Below are 20,465 nucleotides of genomic sequence, written 5' to 3'. Positions count from 1 at the left end.
AAAATGAGCCCCTACATTAGATAGTCGCCCAAAAAAAAACAAAAAAAAACCTGTAGCTCCCAGGCTATGGAGATACTAAAATATTTTTTTGGGTTCCTAAAATGATAATATAGTGTCAAATATAAATACATTTTAAAATGTAGACATATTAGGTATCGCCGTGTCCGTAATCTGCCCTATAAAAGTAACATTTGACCAAACCCCTCGGATGAACAGCGTTAAAAATATAAAATAAAAACGGTGCCAAAACACCCATTTTTGGGCAAATTTTCCATTTGAATCCTTTTTTCCGGTAATAAAGCAAGGGTTAACAGCTGAATAAAACTAAATATTTATTGCCCTGATTATGTAGTTTGCAGAAACACCCCATATGTGGTCGTAAATGGCTATATAGCCACACGGCAGGGCATAGAACGAAGGGAACTCCATATGGTTTCTGGAAGGCAGATTTTGATGGACTGGTTTATTTACACCATGTCCCATTAGAAGCCCCCCCTGATGTAGCCTAGACTAGAAACTCCAAAAAAGTGATCCCATCTAAGAAACTACACCCCTCAAGGTATTCAAAAGTTACTTTACAAACTTTGTTAACCCTTTAGGTGTTCCCCAAAACTAAATAGCGAATGTAGAAACAATTTTAGAATTTAAATTTTTTGTTACCTTGCCTCAAAAAAGTGTAATAAAGAGCAACCAAAAATCATATTTACCCTAAAATAGTCCCAAAACAACAACCACCGTATCCCGTAGTTTCCTAGATGGGGTCACTTTTATGGAGTTTCTACTCTAGGGGTGCATCAGGGGGCTTGAAAGGGTACATGGTGTAAATAAACCAGTCCAGCTAAATCTGCCTTCCAAAAACCATATGGCGTTCCCCTTCTTCAATGTCCTGCCGTTTAGCCAAATAGTAGTTTACAACCACATATGGGGTGTTTCTGCAAACTACAGAATCAGGGCAACCCATTTTGAGTTTTGTTTGGCTGTCAACCCATTTTTTCCAGTAATAAAGTAAGGGTTAAAATGGAAATTCTTCCAAAAAATGGAAATTTCGAAATTGTTTCTTCATCTGTGGAACACTTAAAGGGTTAACAAAGTTTGTAAACCCAGTTTTGAATACCTTGAGGGGTGTACTTTCTTAGATGGAGTCACTTTTTTGGAATTTCTATTCTAGGAGTGCAAGGGGGGGGGCTTGAAATGGGACATGGTATAAACAAAACCAGTCCTGCAAAATCTGCCTTCCAAAACCCATATGGCGTTCCCCTCCTTCTATGTCCTCCCGTTTGGCCAAACAGTAGTTTAGGACCACATATGGGGTGTTTTTGCAAACAACAGAATCAGGGTAACCTATATTGAGTTTTGTTTGGCAGTTAACCCTTACTTTATTACTGGAAAAAATGGGTTAAAATGGAAAATTTTTTAAAAAATAGAAATTTCTAAATTGTTTCTCCATCTGCCATTAACTCTTGTGGAAGGGTTAAAGGGTTAACAAAGTTTGTAAACCCAGTTTTGAATACCTTGAGGGGTGTACTTTCTTAGATGGAGTCACTTTTTTGAAATTTCTATTCTAGGGGTGCAACGGGGGGCTTCAAATGGGACATGGTATAAACAAAACCAGTTCTGCAAAATCTGCCTTGCAAAACCCATATGGTGTTCCCCTCCTTCTATGTCCTCCTGTTTGGCCAAACAGTAGTTTACGACCACATATGGGGTGTTTCTGCAAACTACAGAATCAGGGCAACCCATATTGAGTTTTGTTTGGCAGTTAACCCTTGTTTTTTTCCTGGAAAAAAATGATTATATTGGAAAATTTTGCAAAAAATCTAAATTCTTAAATTTTATGTCCATTTGCCATGAAGTCTTGTGGAAGACCTAAAGGGTTAACAAAGGTATTCAACAGTTTTGAATACCTTGAGGGGTGTAGTTTCTAGAATGTGGTCATTTTTGGATGGTTTCTATTATGTAAGCCTCACAAAGTGACTTCAAACCTGAACTGGTCCATAAAAAGTTGGATTTGGAAAATTTCAGAAAAATTGCAAAATTTGCTTCTAAACTTCAAAGCTATGTAACATACCCAAAAAATAAAATATCATTCCCAAAATGCTACAAACATGAAGTAGACATATGGGGAATGTAAAGTCATCACAATTTTTGGGGGTATTACTATGTATTACAGAAGTAGAGAAACTGAAACTTGGAAATTTGCTAATTTTTCAAAATTTTTGGTACTTTTTTGACCCAATTTTAGCAGTGTCATGAAGTACAATATGTGACGAAAAAACTCTCTCAGAACGGCCTGGGAAAGTCAAAGCGTTTTAAAGTTATCAGCACTTAAAGTGACACTGGTCAGATTTGCAAAAAATGGCCAAGTCCTTAAGGTGAAATAGGGCTGAGTCCTTAAGGGGTTAAGGCCATCTGTCCAGCATTTGAAGCTCAACAGAAGATGGTTGTTGCAACAGGACAACGACCCAAAGCATAGAAGTAAATAAACTACAGAATGGCTTAAACAGAAGAAAATACACCTTCTGGAGTGGCCCAGCCAGAGTCCTGACCTCAACCCGATTGAGATGCTGTGGCATGACCTCAAGAAAGTGATTCACACCAGACATCCCAAGAATATTGCTGAACTGAAACAGTTCTTTAAAGAGGAATGGTCAAGAATTACTCCTGACCGTTGTGCACGTCTGATCTGCAACTACAGGAAACGTTTGGTTGAAGTTATTGCTGCCAAAGGAGGTTCAACCAGTTATTAAATCCAAGGGTTCACATACTTTTTCCACCTGCACTGTGAATGTTTACATGGTGTGTTCAATAAAAACATGGTAACATTTAATTCTTTGTGTGTTATTAGTTTAAGCAGTCTGTGATTGTCTATTGTTGTGACTTAGATGAAGATCAGATCACATTTTATGACCAATTTGTGCAGAAATCCATATCATTCCAAAGGGTTCACATACTTTTTCTTGCAATTGTATATGGTATGGTGCGTATATGTTATGCATATGTAGTGCAGAAAGGGGTTAAATTCAGTTTTCCCACCAGAAATATATATGGCGTATCAAAAGGATATGCCATAACTGGTGTTAGGCTGACCACTGAGACCTCTATTGTACTAAGGAATGAACATTCGGTGTCACACTCATGCACACCTCTCAATTACTATACTTCACAAGTAGCACAGAACCAACTTTGTGAATGTTTTAACACTACATATTAGGGACCATAGGTTCAATAACTGAAGAATAAGTATGGTAACTTACTCTGCCCATTTCTCTAAGTTTTGTTAACATTACAACAATCGTGGAGTTATTTTCCCATAGCATCCTCCAGAAATCTTCAGTGGTCTCTGCAAGTGGTCCTTGTGTTGCAATATAAGCTTTCTGCTGCCTAAAAAATAAGACAATATATTAGTACCCCTATATAAAAACACCATGATTGTGTGACATGCAGACTATAGCATACCTGTATCCATCAATGAAACTGGCATTTATGTAATCTGACCCTTCTACTCCTCTGATTGGTTGCAGGCAAACCCTTGTGGTTTCATATGGCATGATGTTCACAAGGCGGTTCTTAAATTTGTTGCATGGAAGATTGGCACTGATGAATCTGGAAGTGTGAGCTTTCGAATTGGCAAGGCGCTGAACATGCACAAAACATATTAATTACAACAGGATCTTTAAAGAAGTTACACAGGATACATTTGTACAGTACATATAGAAATCTAAAAATGTGTGAATTAAAGGGGTTGTATCATCTCATACATTGAGGGAATATTGCTAGGATATGCCCCCAATGTCTGCTGGTTATTTCTTTATACACCACCACTTTCCAGTGGTAATTTAGCAGTTTCCTCTACATGCTAACAACCTGTCGTTTGACCTCATATATTGTATGGTTGTTGCGATACCAAAATTTTGATTAGATTTCAATACCATAAAAAAGTATTGCGATACTCAATACCATTTGATACCCCGCGAAAAAAATAAATCACCAAAAAAGCCACGTGCATTCCGCATTTAAAAAAATAGCTGTTCCGGTGTTCACCGCATAGAAGATTTTTTTTATATTTTAATAGTTTGGACTTTTTGGACGTGGCAATAAGTGATATGTTTACCTATTTATTGTTTATATATTTTATATGTAAAATTGAGAAAAGGGGTGATTTATACTATATATTTTTTTTTTACTTTTTATTTAATAACTATTAGCCCCCTTAGGCTAGTTTCACACTAGCGGCAGGGGAGTCCGGCAGGCTGTTCCGGTGAGTGAACAGCCTGTCGGATCCGTCCTGCCGCTAGTTCACGTGTGCCCCCGGACTGCTGCTCCGTCCACATTGACTAAAATCGGGGTGAGGGCGCAGTTCCGGCGGCAGCATGGCGGCGCGCGGCGAGAGGCAGCCGGACTAAAAGTACTGCACGTCGTACTTTTAGTCCGGCTGCCTCTCGCCGTGCGCTGCCGCCGGAACTCCACCCCCACCCCCATTATATTCAATGGGGACAGAGCGTCAGTCCAGACGCACACGTGAACTAGCGGCAGGACAGATTCAACAGGCTGTTCCGGTGGGTGACTCCCCTGCCGCTAATGTGAAAGTACCCATAGGGGCTAGAACCTGGGATCTTTTCATCCCTTGTCCTATTCACGCTAATATAGCTCTATTAGGCCTCCTGCACACGAATGTGTGCGCCCCGTTGCCGCAATGCACAAACACCGACTGTGGGGGAGCCGCAGCGGATCACGGACCCGTTCACTTTAATGGGTCCGTGATCCGGCCGTTCCGCAAAAAGATAGGACATGTTCTATCTTTTTGCGGAACGGATGTACGGGACGAAACCCCACGGAAGCACTCCACAGTGCTTCCGTAGGGTTCCGTTCCGCATCATTCCGCATCTCTGGATTTGCAGACCTATTGAAGTGAATAGGTCCACGTACGTGATGCGGAATGCACACGGAACGGTGCACGTGTATTGCTGATCCGCAAATGCGGTCCGCAATACGGCAACGGGACACCTACGGTCATGTACAGGAGGCCTTAGGGTGAATAGAACTTCACACTCTCCCTGCTGTCCTGTACATAGTACACACAGCAGCAGGGAGATTGCCATGGCAGCCAGGGCTTCAGTAGCATCCTGGCTGCCATGGTAACCGATCGGAGCCCCAGAATTACACTGCTGGGGCTCCGATCAGAAGCTGCCACTGCCACCAATGATTTTAATACTGGGCAGGGGGCGGGTGCACTGCGCCACTAATGATAATTAACCTTTAATACAGGAGGCGGGTGACGGCAGCAGATCAGCGGCAGTTAAACCCTCAGGTGTCGCACCTGAGGGGTTAACTGCCGCTCATAGCAGCTCCCTGTCAGAGGCCGGGTGCCGGCTATGTGATTCTGCTTCCGGCTACCCGCCTCCTGTATTAAAGGTTAAAGAGGACCTTTCATGGGTCCAAACATTGTAAACTAACTCTCAGGATATGTAGAGAGGTGCCCAGGGATCACTGCACTTACTATTATTCCTGGGCGCCGCTCCATTCACCCGCTTTGGCCCTCGGTATATTCTCCCGCTCTGTATGCTAAAGAAAAAAAACCTCACCTTCTCCCTGATTGGACAGCGCTACAGCCAGGGAGAAGGAACGCCCATTGAGAAAAAGGTCTCCTCCCCATTGCTCCGATGCTAGCAATTAGCATACAGAGCGGGAGAATATACAGAGGGCCACAGCGGGGGAACAGAGCGGCGCCCAGGAATAATAGTAAGTGCAGTTAGATCCCTGGGCGCCGCTCTACATATCCTGATAGTTTACAATGTTTGAACCCATGAAAGGTCCTCTACTATCATTGGTGGCGCAGTGCGCCCGCCCCTCCTCTGCCCCTCTCTCCTCATTGGTGGCAGCGGCGGCACAGGGGGGAGGGAGAGAGTAACTCCTTCTCCCCTGTGCTGCTGAGGGAACATAAGCGCGCTAACAGCAGCGCGCTCCATGTTCTCTGATGCTAGGCTGTGCAGTAGGGCAGCCCAGTATCGGTAAATGTCAAATCCCAGTATCGTATTGATACCGGGACAAAAGTATCGATATATTTTCATACCCACAACATGTCCAAGTCATGTCTCAAGGCCTGTTTAAAAGGTCGAACATTGACTTACAGGATATCTATCTTACATTTGGTGACATTAGAGAAAGAGCTTGCTAAGAGCTCATTTGCATACTATCTTCCCATGTGTGAGTATGTATGTAGCAGTGCTGTGTGTGTATAATGTGCATACTGCAATACTGTGTGCGTATGCAGCAGAACTTTGTGTGTTTGTATTATGTGGTTGTGTATATAACATCTGTGCTGTAGAGCTGTGTGTGTAAGTAAAATTTCATGGTCATGGAGAGTAAAAAAAAAAAAAAAAAGAAATAATCTAGCAGAAAAACATGTCAAGACACTAAAAAGCAGGAGACACATTTACTTGGATAGGTAAATTTGAGGAGGTGACCACATGCACCATTGCCGTTTCTTACAATGGTCAGCAGAAAACACACTAAGGTAAACAGGAGTTGACCAAAACCATTAACTCTCTCTATGCTAAATCCCAGAGTTAGTGACCTTGCCCGTCTTATAGTGTGTCTCAGGGCCGGTGCAAGTATTTATTGCCAACACAAGCGAAGCTACATTTTGGCGCCCCCCTTCCCCACCAGAACTCGGTGGGGGTGATTGAAAAAGGAGGGGGAGAAAAGTGACATGGAGGGGGAGAAAAGTGACATGGAGGGTGATGTGTCATGGGGTGGGATGAGAAATGTGACATGGAGGGGGGAGAAATGCGACATGGAGGGGGTAAAAATGTGACATGGAGGGGGAGAAATGTGACATAGGTGGGTGATGTGACATGGAGGGGGAGAAATGTGACATAGGGGGGTGATGTGACATGGAGGGGGAGAAATGTGACATAGGGGGAGAAATGTGACATGGGGGGATGATGTGCCATGGGGGGGGGGGGAGAAATGTGACATGGAGGGGAAGAAATGTGACATGGAGGGGGAGAAATGTGACATGGAGGAGAGGACATTCCTTCCCCCCATGTCTCATTTCTCCCCCTCCATGTCACCCTCCCCCTATTAATGTTGTGTAAAAAACATTATGCTCATCTGGCCCTGGTCCCGTAAGTAGCAGCTCCCCTTCTCCTCTGTGTTGTCCTGGTATCTTCTCTCTGGGCTCCCGTCAAGTTTGAGGACCTTTCCCACAGTGGCCGCAGCTGTGTCACGTGTCAGGCCATTGATTGGCTCAGCGGGAAATCACTGGCCTGACACGTGACACAGCTGCGGCCACTGATTGGCTGAGTGGGAAAGGTTCTCAAACTTGCCGGGAGCCCAGAAAGAAGATACCAGGACCACACAGAAGAGAACAGCCGCGGGTGGGCGGGCAGCGGTGCGAAAGTGATTTATTTAAAAAAAAAAAAGGTTCACCCCCCCTCCGGCTCGGCATCTCTGCACCCTAAGGCAGCCGCTTGGTCTGCCTTATTATAGCGTCGGGCCTGGTGTGTCTTATAGTCCAAAAATACGGTATCAATATTATTACTAATGTTTTACTCATGTTCTTACCTTGAACTCCAACTCCATGCCTGTTACATGTTCTCCTATTTCAATCTGGGCTAGCTTCTGGATATATGTATATAGATTTCTAGCTGGAACTTCTGTGTTTCCGCATGCTACAGCTTCAAACAAGGCATCATGAATAAAGCTGTACTGGTCCTCTGTCTGGACCATATAGTTCCTCTGTGAGCGCATTAAGGTCACGTGACCATATATATCGACAGTTTTCTCATGCTTTATTCTCTCTAGCATTGCATCAATAACAATAAAACAGCCAGTTCGGCCAACTCCAGCACTAGAAAAAAGAATAAAAAAATGCACATACTAAAAAAAGGCCACGTACACAGATTTAAAGCAAACAATATAATATCTAATATACTAAAATATTACACACAATAATAATGTAGAATTTCTTACAAGTGTCATGCCATGACTGATTTAAAAATGAACATCAGACTTCATATAGTACATGATAATACCTTTCTAACAAAGCTAGAACCAGCCCTGTACCTCACATGGATCCAGAGATCTTCCCATTCACTGCTCTAAATGTTCTGCTAGATTATCTTCAGCCTGGCAGCTCAGGGGGCATGTACTTTCTGCTGCAGCTCTTTCCCTGTAACTGCCACAGCTTCTAACATTAGATATGGCTGGTGGCAGTTGAAGATTTAAACTAAGCACGTTCGACAAGTTCAGTGAGATGGACAAAAAAATAAGGAAAATAACAAACAGCAGGTGGCACTATGCAGATTCATTTTATTGAACAGCTTTCTGGCTATGCTGACTTTTTAATTACATGCAGTTACAAAAGTATTTAGATCCAGGTGATCTAGAATATGTTTCGTGACACAACCCCTTCAATGGGGTATAAGTATATGGGGTTTCTAAACCCTTTAAAGCTGAACTTGAGTAATAAGTAATAGCACTGCCTATTGTGCTCCTGATCTTTGTGCCACAACTTCTATTTATAATGCCCTATTAGGTCATAGAGACATCATAGGAGCCAGAGCAGATAGAAACTACATCCACTCTCTGTCTGACAGTCTGCATGTAATATTTCATTTCCACTACATTTTCCTGTACAAAATCAGCTGTTTGTTGGGGTTTCGAAAATCTGAATCCATACTGATCATGAGTTACACCATTATCAATCAGTTCTTTGAAGGGGCTGCTATGCTCCAGTGAGTACCACGTCCCTTTCATAATTTACCAGGCATTGCTTCGAACCATTTTGTGTCTTTACCTCAGTCATCTCCTCTGCAGTAAGTCGAACATTCTGACATTTCCTGTATTACCCATTCTGTTAGGTTTATTTGGACTAGTACTATATCTCTCTTGTGTAGTAATGATAGAGACATAATTAAAACTGACTGTACCTGCAGTGTACAACAATAGGCCCTGCATCAGGAGGGTTGCAAGTTTTTACTCTTCTAAGGAATGCCAAGAATGGAGTTGGGTACTCAGGAACTCCATGATCTGGCCAGGCTGTAAACTGGAATTGTCGCACTTCTCGCTTCTCACTGGAACCATTCTGTTAAAAAGAACATCTTGTCAATCATTCAATTTAAATAAAGAAATGTCTAATAGACAATGACATTGAGGGAAAGTCAGCCATTAGGCTGCGTTCACACGGGCGAGATTTCCGCGCGGGTGCAATGTGGTAGGTGAACGCATTGCACCCGCACTGAATCCTGACCCATTCATTTCTATGGGGCTGTTCAGATGAGCGATGATTTTCACGCATCACTTGTGCGTTGCGTGAAAATCGCAGCATGCTCTATATTCTGCGTTTTTCACGCAACGCAGGCCCCATAGAAGTGAATGGGGTTGCGTGAAAATCGCAAGCATCCGCAAGCAAGTGCGGATGCGGTGCGATTTTCACACATGGTTGCTAGGTGACAGTCTATTCACTGTATTATTTTCCCTTATAACATGGTTATAAGGGAAAATAATAGCATTCTGAATACAGAATGCTTAGTAAAATAGCGCTGGAGGGGTTAAAAAAATAAACAAATTAACTCACCTTCTCCTCTTGATCGCGAAGTTCCCGGTCTCTTCTTTACTTAATGATGAGTTGTGGGCTAAAGGACCTTTAGTGACGTCAGATCACATGCTCCAATCACATGGTCCATCACCGTGGTGATGTACCATGTGATTGGAGCATGTGATCTGACGTCACCAAAGGTCCTTTAGCCCACAACTCATCATACCGGGAACTTCGCGAACAAGAGAAGAAGGTGAGTTAATTTTTTTATTTTTTTTTAACCCCTCCAGCGCTATTTTACTAAGCATTCTGTATTCAGAATGCTATTATTTTCCCTTATAACCATGTTATAAGGGAAAATAATACAATCTACACTACAACTAACCCAAACCTGAACTTCTGTGAAGAAGTTCGGGTCTGGGTACCACAGTCGGTTTTTTATCACGCGCGTGCAGAACACATTGCACCTGTGTGATAAAAACTGAACATTGGAACGCAATCGCAGTCAAAACTGACTGCAATTGCATTCCTACTCGCGCGGGTTTGCCGCAACACACCGGGACGCATCCGGACCTAATCCGGACACGCTTGTGTGAACCCAGCCTTAGTCTTCAATTCTAAGAGAAATATAACACAGCCCAACTGCATATCTTGACGTATTGCACATGTAAAGAAGGCATTGTAGCAAGATTTCTTTGCAGAGATCACCCCCATCTAAACTGACAGATAAATCCAGCCTGACTTGATATATGTTCAAATATAACTGTGAAATCAACTCTGTGGAAGCCGCCCTTTCTTCTCTATAGTCCTCTGGGTAAAACGTCCATTTGACATTTAACATACCTTATGTAGGGAAAAGGTTCTCACACAGAAAGTCGCCAGTTCAATTGTATCGAGTAGTGTCACTTGAATCATTCCATATGTATCTGCACCTCTACTTGGCCAATACTGGTCACATTTGATCTGTAAGCAAAAATGCATTTGTTAGGGGTAATATTCTGAGAAATGGCATTCCAATTCCCTGTTTTTTAAAAGTCTTGAAATAAAAACAAAGCAGTGAGATACAGGTTTCATTCACACTTGTTTTTTTTTTAGGTTTACTTTATTTTCAACAGTAAAACAGATAGACCCTTTAAAGACTGAATACAATGAACCTAAATCCATCCATAGAACAGCCACACAATCATCCACTCTCTGCCTATCCCCTGATGCCCTGAAACTATGCCTAACCCTCTTCCCAGTCCTGGTTGTTGGATACTAAGAAACACCAACAGTAGTTTAATCCACAATGACTCCAGATTGCACAGTTGCAATCCAGGAAGAGCTTACAATCTTTTAGACATAACAAATACATATTAACAGCCCATATGTGAATATTCAATGTATTTTAGTGTTTTATTTATTTTTATTTTTTAAAGGGCTTGCTAATTTTCTGGATAGAATTTCACTCCATATATTCTAATTCCTGTCCTGGCTATTTAACTTACTGCTTGTTTAGACTTCTAGCATGGCAGTACTTTCTCATTCAAACCATTCACTCCAACCAGAAAGGAAAGGGGGATAAGTCACTTAATTACAGCATCACACATTACACTAAAATGAACAAAACTCTCCTGTGGGCATCTTTATCTAAAATATACAGCAAGTTGCTATTCATTGCACATATATATATATATAAAAAATCCATGTTATTTGTGGCCTGAATCCGCTACATATCAGTCAGAAGTAACAATTCTACTCACAACACTATCTGACTATGTTAAGTCATAGAGGTATATAAGTATGGCACTATCCATATAATATACTGCACTCGAGTCTAGTAATGAGCAATAAGCATTAGTAATTAATTAATTCATTTGCACTGTAGCACGATATCACTTGCCTACTGTGACACTGCACGATACACGCCAGCGGGATGTCCGGGTTCCTCTTTGCGTAAGCTTCATCAGGAGATGACGTAGGATAGGGTAAGGGTGTTGATAAAAGAACCATCCTCCAATAGGACGATGAGTGTATGTCTGTGAGCATTAACGGAGCGACATGGGTGCTAAGCCGTTAAAGAGATATGTATATGTCATGAGATCGTTATCGGAGTGACTACGGCACATGGCTGTTTGTGGACTCTGAGAGCTCCCCCTTCCGCCCTCCACCCGAGACCACTTCCCCCTGAGGCCGATCACGTGGTGCGTAGCTCCACGCAACTGCGTCATCTGGGAACCGGTCACATGTGGCAAAGTGGCGGAAGAGGCTCGAGAGTCTAAAACTGTCATGCACACAACTCCAATATACCTATCAAAGGGGGCTGTTGGCAATTCTTTAGCCTCTATATTATTATGACCACTATATTATTGATTGAACTGTGAAACCTAACTATATCCCAAAATAGCCATTTATTAAATGAATTAACATTAATGTGTATGATTAAAGGCATAATTCTAAAGTGAAAAAAACTTTTGATTTAAAAGACATCAAAGTGCTCAGTGCCACGAATTGATTAAACACTAATACAATATAATAAATATTAAGTAAACACATTTGTGCCCATGATTAAAGTGCAAGATAAACAACTATGCATGATTATTTTAGACAAGTGTTAAAAAGTATAAAAGTGTCTCAAACAATATTATAATTGAAGGCACATACTTTGAAAGTGATAAAAAGTGAAAAATAGAAATTATTAATTCTAAAAAGATTTTTTTATATATACACGCAGGGTAGGAATCTTGATTTACCCCCATTATATTAAGTGTGTTTGATATTTTTAATTGTATTAATAAACTAAGTTTTTATGGGAACATTAAGGCTATGGATTGTTTTTGGTGATGTATAATTGTTTAAAGTAGCTGTTCTCGGGGGGCATGGCCTGGTCGGGCATGTGAGAGGACGCAGCACTGAGAGGCTCCTGTCCTGCTTCCCTGCCATCCTGCACCATCCTCAGTCTGCAGGTCACTCAACATCTACATGGACCACAGGCGACCTTCTTGTGCTGTGCGGCTCCCTCCTGCGCCAAAAAGACCCGCACCAGAAGGAAGGACAGGGAGGGAGGGATGTTGGGCCTCTGGCAACGCCGAAGCAAGATGGCACCGTGGCAGAGGTGCGGGCCGCGAGCTGGGTAGATATGCACGTTCCTCCTCTGTCCCCCCCGAGACCAACTATCAGTTGCCCTGTAAAACCCTTAGGGGAGCCCATACAAGACCCTACTACAGGCCCTGAAAAGACATATATGGTCCACAAGATGGCGGCCCCACCATCAGCAGGGGGGGCAGGATATGCAGGAAGGCACCTCCCAGCTGAGGCACAAGCTACACACATGGAGCTAGAGAACCCTGTTACTCCTGGAGATGAGCCCACTATTAAAGATATTGTTAATGCGGTGAAACATTGCAGCAGCTCACTACACATTCTCAATACAAATATGGGCAGCTTGAAGGAAAATGTCTCCCTCATCAGACAAGATCTCAGGCAGGGGACTGAGAGGATCAAAGAGGTGGAAAATGAAGTGAGCACTATTGAGGATCAGCTACCCCCAGTGAAGAGAGATCTCGGCAGAATCATACATAATGTGTCTATATTGATGTCCAAAACCAACTACCTAGAAAATAGGTTGGGGTGCCCGAAAAGGCTGAGGGGTCCGACACAGTGGATGTTTTTTGAAGATTGGCTGGCCCTTAAATTCGGCAAGGACTCTCCGTCTCGTGTGTTTGCCATTGAAAGAGCACATAGGGTGCCATTCCATGCCCCACCCAATCTTGATGAAGCTACTGCACTTCAGGGACAGAGATACTATCCTTACGAAAGCCAGGGATCACCCTGATCTCCTAATCAATGGAAACAAAATATCAATTTTTCCAGATTTTTCCTCTGAGGTTCAGTGCAGAAGAGTGAACTTCCAGGATGTGAAACGCCATCTTGGAGCCTTGCAGATTCCCTATTCTATGATGTATCCGGCCTAGTTGCGAGTGGTGGAGCATGGAGAGGTCTGCATATTTGAAACACAGATGGTTGCGGCGCAGTGGGTGGAAACCCACGAAAAGCTTAAAGCGAACACTGGTTGAATATGTCTCCTGCAAGCCCATGGGACTTTTGTGGATCCAGCCTGGGTCGAGGGACATGCCTGATAAGTGCAATATATTGCTTTTGCTTTCTACTTTTTTTCTCTTGCCTTATTACTGTGGTTTATCTTTGGAATACAATATCTATGACAAAATTATACTAATATGTACTATTGGTTCGCTTCTGCTAGAGTATATATGTTTGCCTAAGGTCATTTAGCAGAGAGGACGTAGTTATATAGTGCATGATTGGCTCAACTGTTGCGCACTGCAGACTTTACTATATAAGAAGCAGGACGGAGAAGCGACTTTGCTTAATGTTTACTCAAAATATGTTTTTGATAGTTTTTTTATATGCCGCTGCACGTTTACAGGAAGTTTTTCCGCCTTAGGTGAATTCTTTAAGCTACATATTTTATGGAGCATATTTTTAAAAAAAGGATTCTATGTTGATGATGTTTACATTGTTTATGTGGGTTTGGGGATTGGGTGGGTCCAGCGATGGGACAGGTGCATTGATAATTTGGCTTCAGAGGTAAAGGGATATGGTCAGAGCACCAGAATTCTCGAGCTCTTTCTCCTGACATGATTTACTACCATGCAGAGTAAGGCTGACAAACTTAAAATTGTAGGATGGAATGTGAGGGGACAGGGAGAGGCAGCAAAACGTGCGGTGGTATTAATAAAGGCCCATAGCCCATTTCTCTGATGAAGCCCTTTTCAGACTGTTTTGAACATCTGATTGTCCGGAGAAGAAAAGGTGAGAGCTACCATGTGTCCTGTGTCATGCCAACAGTGAAGCATCCTGAGACCCTTTAGGGCTCTTTCACACGAGCGTATGCCGAGCGGGTAATCTGCTGCGTGAAAGAGAGCCAAGCCCCGTTCCGGACAGCAGAGACATGGAGCATTAACAGGATTAATAATGCTCCATGCTTCTCTGTGATCTTTTTACTACAAAATCACAGTGAGATAAAGTTGTCATCATGATTTTGTAGTAAAAAGGTCACAGAGAGGCAAAGAGCATTATCAATCATGTTACTGCTCCGTGTCTCTGCTGTCCGGAATGGGGCTTGCCACTCTTTCATGCAGTGGATTCCATGCACGGGATCCGCTCGTGTGAAAGAGCCTTTACAGTTGCTTTAATCCAAGGGCTCACTCACAATTTTGCCTAAGAACACTGCCATGAATAAAGAATGGAATCAAAACAAACTCTAAGAGCAACTTCTTTCAACAATCCAGGAGCAATTTGGCGATGAACAATGATTTTTCTACCATGATGGATCACCATGTCCAAGGCAAAAATAATATCTAAGTGACTCAGTGAACAAAATATTAAAATGTGGAGTCCATGGCCAGGAAACTCCCTAGATGTCAAACCCATTGTGAACCTGTAGTCAACCCTCAAAAAGCACGTGGACAAATAAAAATAAAGAAATTGTGATAGACTCCAAGCACTGATTAGTCAAGAATGAGATGCCATCAGTGAGGATTTGGCCCATAAGCTGATATCCAGCATGCCAGCGTGTAAATGTTGAAACTTTGCATAAATGTTAAAAAATAATTGTACTTCAGTAAACCGTAGAAACATCTGACAAAGGGCTTATGCACACAAATGTATTTTCTTTCCGCATCTGTTCCGGTTTTTTTGCGGCCCATATGCCGCACCATTCATTTCAATGGGTCTGCAAAAAAATGGAAGTTACTCCGTGTGCATTCCGTTTCTGTATGTACTGTGGGGGATTAGCTCTCTTTCGGGGGTCATTCTCACAGATATCTTCGCCAGACACCAAGTTTAAGGTCCAAACACTGCTTTATTGCGGCACATCCGCGTAAACATAAACAATTATACAAAATAAAAAAACACTCGCCCGGCTGGGCTCTAACTAAACATAACATATCCCTGACTCACCTAAAGGCTTTCCTAACCCAATGTCCATCAGCCTCCTGGCTGTACAGAGCACCGTTCACACACGCTCTCAAGTCCAGTACTTTTATAGGGGAGTGTGGCCCAGTAGTCCTCCCGACTTTGGCCTCGTGACCTTTGCACCCAGACGTCACGGCGTCCCCCAATGTCCGGAACATTAGCACCTAGCCCCCTGGCACCTCAGTCAGCCTGGCTGAGACCACTTGTACAGAGTCTCCAGCAGGACTCTGTTTCCACAAAGACTCTCTCTCAATGACTGACAGTCTGGGCTGGGCTCTTATCCCAGACTGATTGTGGCACCTGGTGCTGCCTCAGAATTGATTACTGATGGGGAAGACATGGAAACTCCTGCCATGAATCTCCCCTAGCAGCCATGAGGCCCGTCACTACCTCACAGTATGTATGTCCGTTCTGCAAAAGAATAGAACATGTCCTATTATTGTCCTCATTACGGACAAGGATAGGACTGTTCTCTTAAGGGCCAGAAGTTCTGTTCCGCAAAATACGGAATGCACACGGACGTCATCCATATTTTTTGTGGATCTGTGTTTTGTGGACCGCAAAATACATACGGTCATGTGCATGAGCCCAAACAGATATAAAAACACTGAAGCAGGAAACTTATTGAGAACCAAAATTTGTGTCAGTCTCAAAGCTTTTGACAACTTCTGTAGAGTTTGAAAACATACCCCTTTCAGATGGAAGTATCCCTTTTACATTTAGGGCTCATGCACACGAACTTATTTTTGGCCCGCATCTGATCCACATTTTTTGTGGGTCGGCTGCGGAAACGTTTACTTCAATGGGGCTGCAACAGATGCGAACCCGCAAAAAAATGTTTTACATGTCCTATTCTTGTTCGTTTTACGGAAAAGGATAGGACAGTTCTATAGAGGGTGTAAGCATCCAAGGGGTGAGGTTATTGATGGCAAGTATGTGTCACTGAGGTTGCTGCTCTCAGTGATGTAAATCCTGGATGTAAATGGCAACCAGTGATGTTAGATTGCTGAGTTTGTGGTAGCTGGAATTTTGGTCCGGGATTTAGGAGTGACTGAAGAGTTTGGGTGGGAAGGTCACTCCCATACTCCATCTCGGGTGTTACCACCCAATGTCAGTATGTGTACCCCATACATACTGACATTGGGTGGTAACACCCGAGATGGAGTATGGGAGTGATCTGCAGAGGACTTGGGAGCATTCATCTCCACAGTGTTCGAGAGAAGGAAAGAGGCAAGACTCTGCACAAAGGTGACTCCTGTATTTCTGCCTGTTTAAAAATTGAACTGTTATATGACACTTGAGGGCTGAAGATAAGTGCTTTATGTGACTGAACTTTGATGGGCTGAAGCCAAGCCATCCTGTTGGAACAATTTTTGTTGTGTTTGTTTTCCAATAAAACCCTTATGTTGCATCCAATTTTGCCGACTGCCTACCATTTGTACAGCTAACCACCACAAGGGTAAGACGTTCCGCAAAATGCACAACACACAAGGCTGGAATCCGTATTTTGCAGATCTGCAATTTGCGGACAGCAAAAACGGCAACGGCCATGTGCATGAACCCTTAGACTTTGAAATGCAGTGGACTTCTTATCTGCCTTTGCAGGCAGAAAATCAGGAATACAGCTGCAGTGCTGCAGAAAGTTCATGCATGGAAACTATCAGGTGGTTTCAGATTTTAAATCTGCAAATTATTTTCTGCAGAGTTTTACTACATATTTTGGCCTTTGTAATGCATAGGGTGATATGTGTGGCAAATGTAAAATACATTGAATTTGAAGAGGTATTGCATCGAAAACTGAAATAGATTTTTTCCAGCCTGTGTGATATAGATTTTTGCAAAATTGTGGTGAAAAACTGTAAAACTTCTGCCAAAACTTGTATTTTCCAATTTTCATATAACAACATTGTAAGCGTGCCAGGATTTTTTTTGTACCTGTTTTGGGGACCTATGTATCCCAAAATTGCCATTTGTTTTATTTTCCCTTTCTGGCTTTGACATGTGGATTTATTAATTACGAGATCAGATATTTTTTTTTTTTATGCATTTTATAACAGTTTTACTAAACTATTGTGGGTTTACTTTGCAATTCTGCACAAATAAAAAAAGACACAGCATAATATGGTAAGTCATATAATGAAGTCTTAATGTTACTATGATACAGGTTGTTATCTTTTTTTATGTCAATTCATGTATTCCATCACACTCATATACTGAGCAAAAATTTCCCATGTAATGTCCGAAGTGTCCAAGAAACAGCCACAAACTGCTGACTCTGGGGTAAATTTGTACAAACAACTCCTATTTGTGGCCTCCTTCCTAGGACTATTGACAATTATCCTCTCCCTTTTTTCCTTTTGGTTTTTAAGGTTAATTGTCATTTAAAGTGTAATTTATAACCATGTTATAAGGGAAAATAAGACAATCTACAGAACACCGATCCCAAGCCCGAACTTCTGTGAAGAAGTTCGGGTTTGGGTACCAAACACGCGCGATTTTTCTCACACGAGTGCAAAACGCATTACAATGTTTTGCACTCGCGCGGAAAAATTGTGCGTGTTCCCGCAACGCACCCGCACATTTTCCCGCAACGCCCGTGTGAAAGGGGCCTAACAGTGTTGATAAGGAGAATCTGTCTTCAGTGTTTTAGTGCGTGCTGAAGATGCCCGAGGGTAACATGCAGAGGCTAAAGGGGTTGTCTCACATCAGCAAATGGCATTTATCATGTACAGAAAGTTGACACAAAGCACTTACTAATGTATTGTTATTATCCATATTGCTTCCTTTGCTGGCTAGATTCATTTTTCCATCACAATATATACTTCTTGTTTCCATGTTTTTATTCCTGTGTCTGTTCTGTTTTATTTGCGGCCCGTATGCGGAACCATTAACTTCAACGGGGCCGCAAAAAAAAAGTGTATGTCTGCATGGCTGTTCTGCATGTCCTATTATTGTCCGCATTACGGACAAGTATAGGACTGTTCTATTAGGGGCCAGCTGTTCCGTTTTGCAAAATACAGAATGCACACAGACGGTGTCCATGTTTTGCGGATCCACAATTTGCAGACCACAAAACATCCAGTGCATGAGCCCTTATTTCCCTTCCTAGCAAACACCTGGTATACTAGATTATCATATGTAATATATTCCTTATGAGAATGTCTGATGGCAACCCTGGACAGGATTGCCAACTGTTTAGAAATTCCTGTAAAAAAAATAGATAGGTCTATGATTTTAGGCGGGTACTAGTGCTTGAGCAAGTCATTGTGATTGTAATGCTAGTAAATAGATCATCTAAGGATATTGTGCTATAGACATGTATTACCGTACTTATAATCTTTATCATTCATTATGGTTTTCCAGTTTGTCCATAAAAATGTTGGCCGCTGATAATGGGGTGTTTAGGCACTCCAAACTTTCCAAACTGCTTCAAATTTATGGAGCGTGTCTTTCTTCTTACATACCCCTTTTTCCAACCATATTTCCCTGTTTAGTTTACTTTTAGATATCTGTATAGTTGAAAGGGCTTGCCTGTATCCAATGAAAAGTGATGTTTTCTAGCATGATATAGCATGCCTGAAATGCTTACCCCCAAGTAAGTCTAGTATGCATACTCTAGAATCTGCTGGAAGTGTTATATTATGTACCGTATGTATGATATTAAGAACTTTCCAATTTGGACCACGAGAGGTGCATTCCCATAGCATATGCATGAAATATGCCTCCTCAACCTTCATGTCTCGGAAATATAGCACTAGCCTTGATTTCTATGTTGTGAAATAAGATTGGCATTCTATAACAGTAAAGAGCTGCAAGAGACATTGGGCTTCACACAAAGACAGTTTCAGAGTCTCTAATATGTTATTCCACTTGTGGTCGTGGCAACCAAGTACGTACCTATCCTACCTAGTATACCCTATCCCTAAGCGGTCAGAGTTGTGCCGTAACCGCGTCGTGGAGGGACGCCTGAAAGAGGGCATCCCCTTTGAGAGTAACAGAAGAAAGGGGTGGGTGGGAGGGAGAGCTCTGCACGTCGTACGCATGTGGGAGGGTGCCGGCCGTTGAAGTAGGTGGCCAAGCCCCTCCCACAAATACAGGCCAATGAATCGGCCTTTACACTTGTGGTCGTGGCAACCAAGTACGTACCTATCCTACCTAGTATACCCTATCCCTAAGCGGTCAGAGTTGTGCCGTAACCGCGTCGTGGAGGGACGCCTGAAAGAGGGCAAAAAGACATACTGATAGGCAGAAGTAATTTATTGCAAAGTCGTTACAAAGCCAAAGTTTGAAAGGCTGCCGACATTTCTGTTTCGGGGTGAGGTATGTAACGATTGAAACAAGACGAGTGCCAACGCCCCAGTTTCTGTATGACATGCGCAGGCACTCGGTTTTTGGAGGCCGCGGATGCGGCACCTATGCGAAATGAATGACCCGAAATAGTGGCAGGGTCACCGCCCGTGCTGGCCACGAGTGACCTTACATGGGATATGAACTGATGGGTGGTGAGTGGAACCCCCCCGAAGGGTAACAATGGACTATTCGGTCCGGCCTCGGACAAGGCAGACCGTAACTGACGAAGCACCGTCACCGGACACCATTGGTGTGCTGTGGGAAAGAAGGATACCGGAACAGGGGGGCCCATCTGGGAGGTCTTGGACGTTTTGAGCAGTAATGTGAACCCGTCGGAGTTCTGGACCAGCTGACTGACCGTGAGGAACTTGCTACTGCCTGGCGAACAGGTGAACTCCCCAGGTCTCAGGAAGCCGTAAAAGGCTAGATAGATGGCGGATTTAGTACCAAGCTGGCCAAAACCCCGAAAGGATTACCGTCCAAGGCGTGAGGACAGTTTGCGGAAAAGAGGGCCGGTGACCGCTTGCCTGCGTACTTGGCTTTGCGGCCCGCACTTGCTCAAACCCTTGAGAGCGGCTTTGACAGCATGTATGGTAAA

The 20,465-nt window shown here is 42.9% G+C and overlaps 1 protein-coding gene across 16 annotated transcripts in view; it reads right to left on the bottom strand.

The window, feature by feature from the left end:
• Positions 1-20,465, bottom strand: part of PTPRS (protein tyrosine phosphatase receptor type S) — a 600,160-nt gene that overhangs the window by 155,686 nt on the left and 424,009 nt on the right. For all 16 annotated transcript variants that reach the window (XM_040417715.1, XM_040417713.1, XM_040417721.1 and 13 more), the window contains 5 exons: positions 10,385-10,504; positions 8,934-9,088; positions 7,567-7,852; positions 3,457-3,635; positions 3,255-3,381 (listed from right to left, as the gene is read on the bottom strand). In XM_040417715.1, the coding sequence (XP_040273649.1) occupies positions 3,255-3,381; positions 3,457-3,635; positions 7,567-7,852; positions 8,934-9,088; positions 10,385-10,504 (867 nt within the window). The remainder of the gene's footprint in view (positions 1-3,254; positions 3,382-3,456; positions 3,636-7,566; positions 7,853-8,933; positions 9,089-10,384; positions 10,505-20,465) is intronic.

Source organism: Bufo bufo, chromosome 2 (assembly GCF_905171765.1).
Source record: "Bufo bufo chromosome 2, aBufBuf1.1, whole genome shotgun sequence".
In the NCBI taxonomy this organism is placed as follows: Eukaryota; Metazoa; Chordata; class Amphibia; order Anura; family Bufonidae; genus Bufo; species Bufo bufo.
The sequence above is the reverse complement of the archived record's forward strand: the minus strand, read 5'-3'. Positions and strand labels throughout refer to the sequence as shown.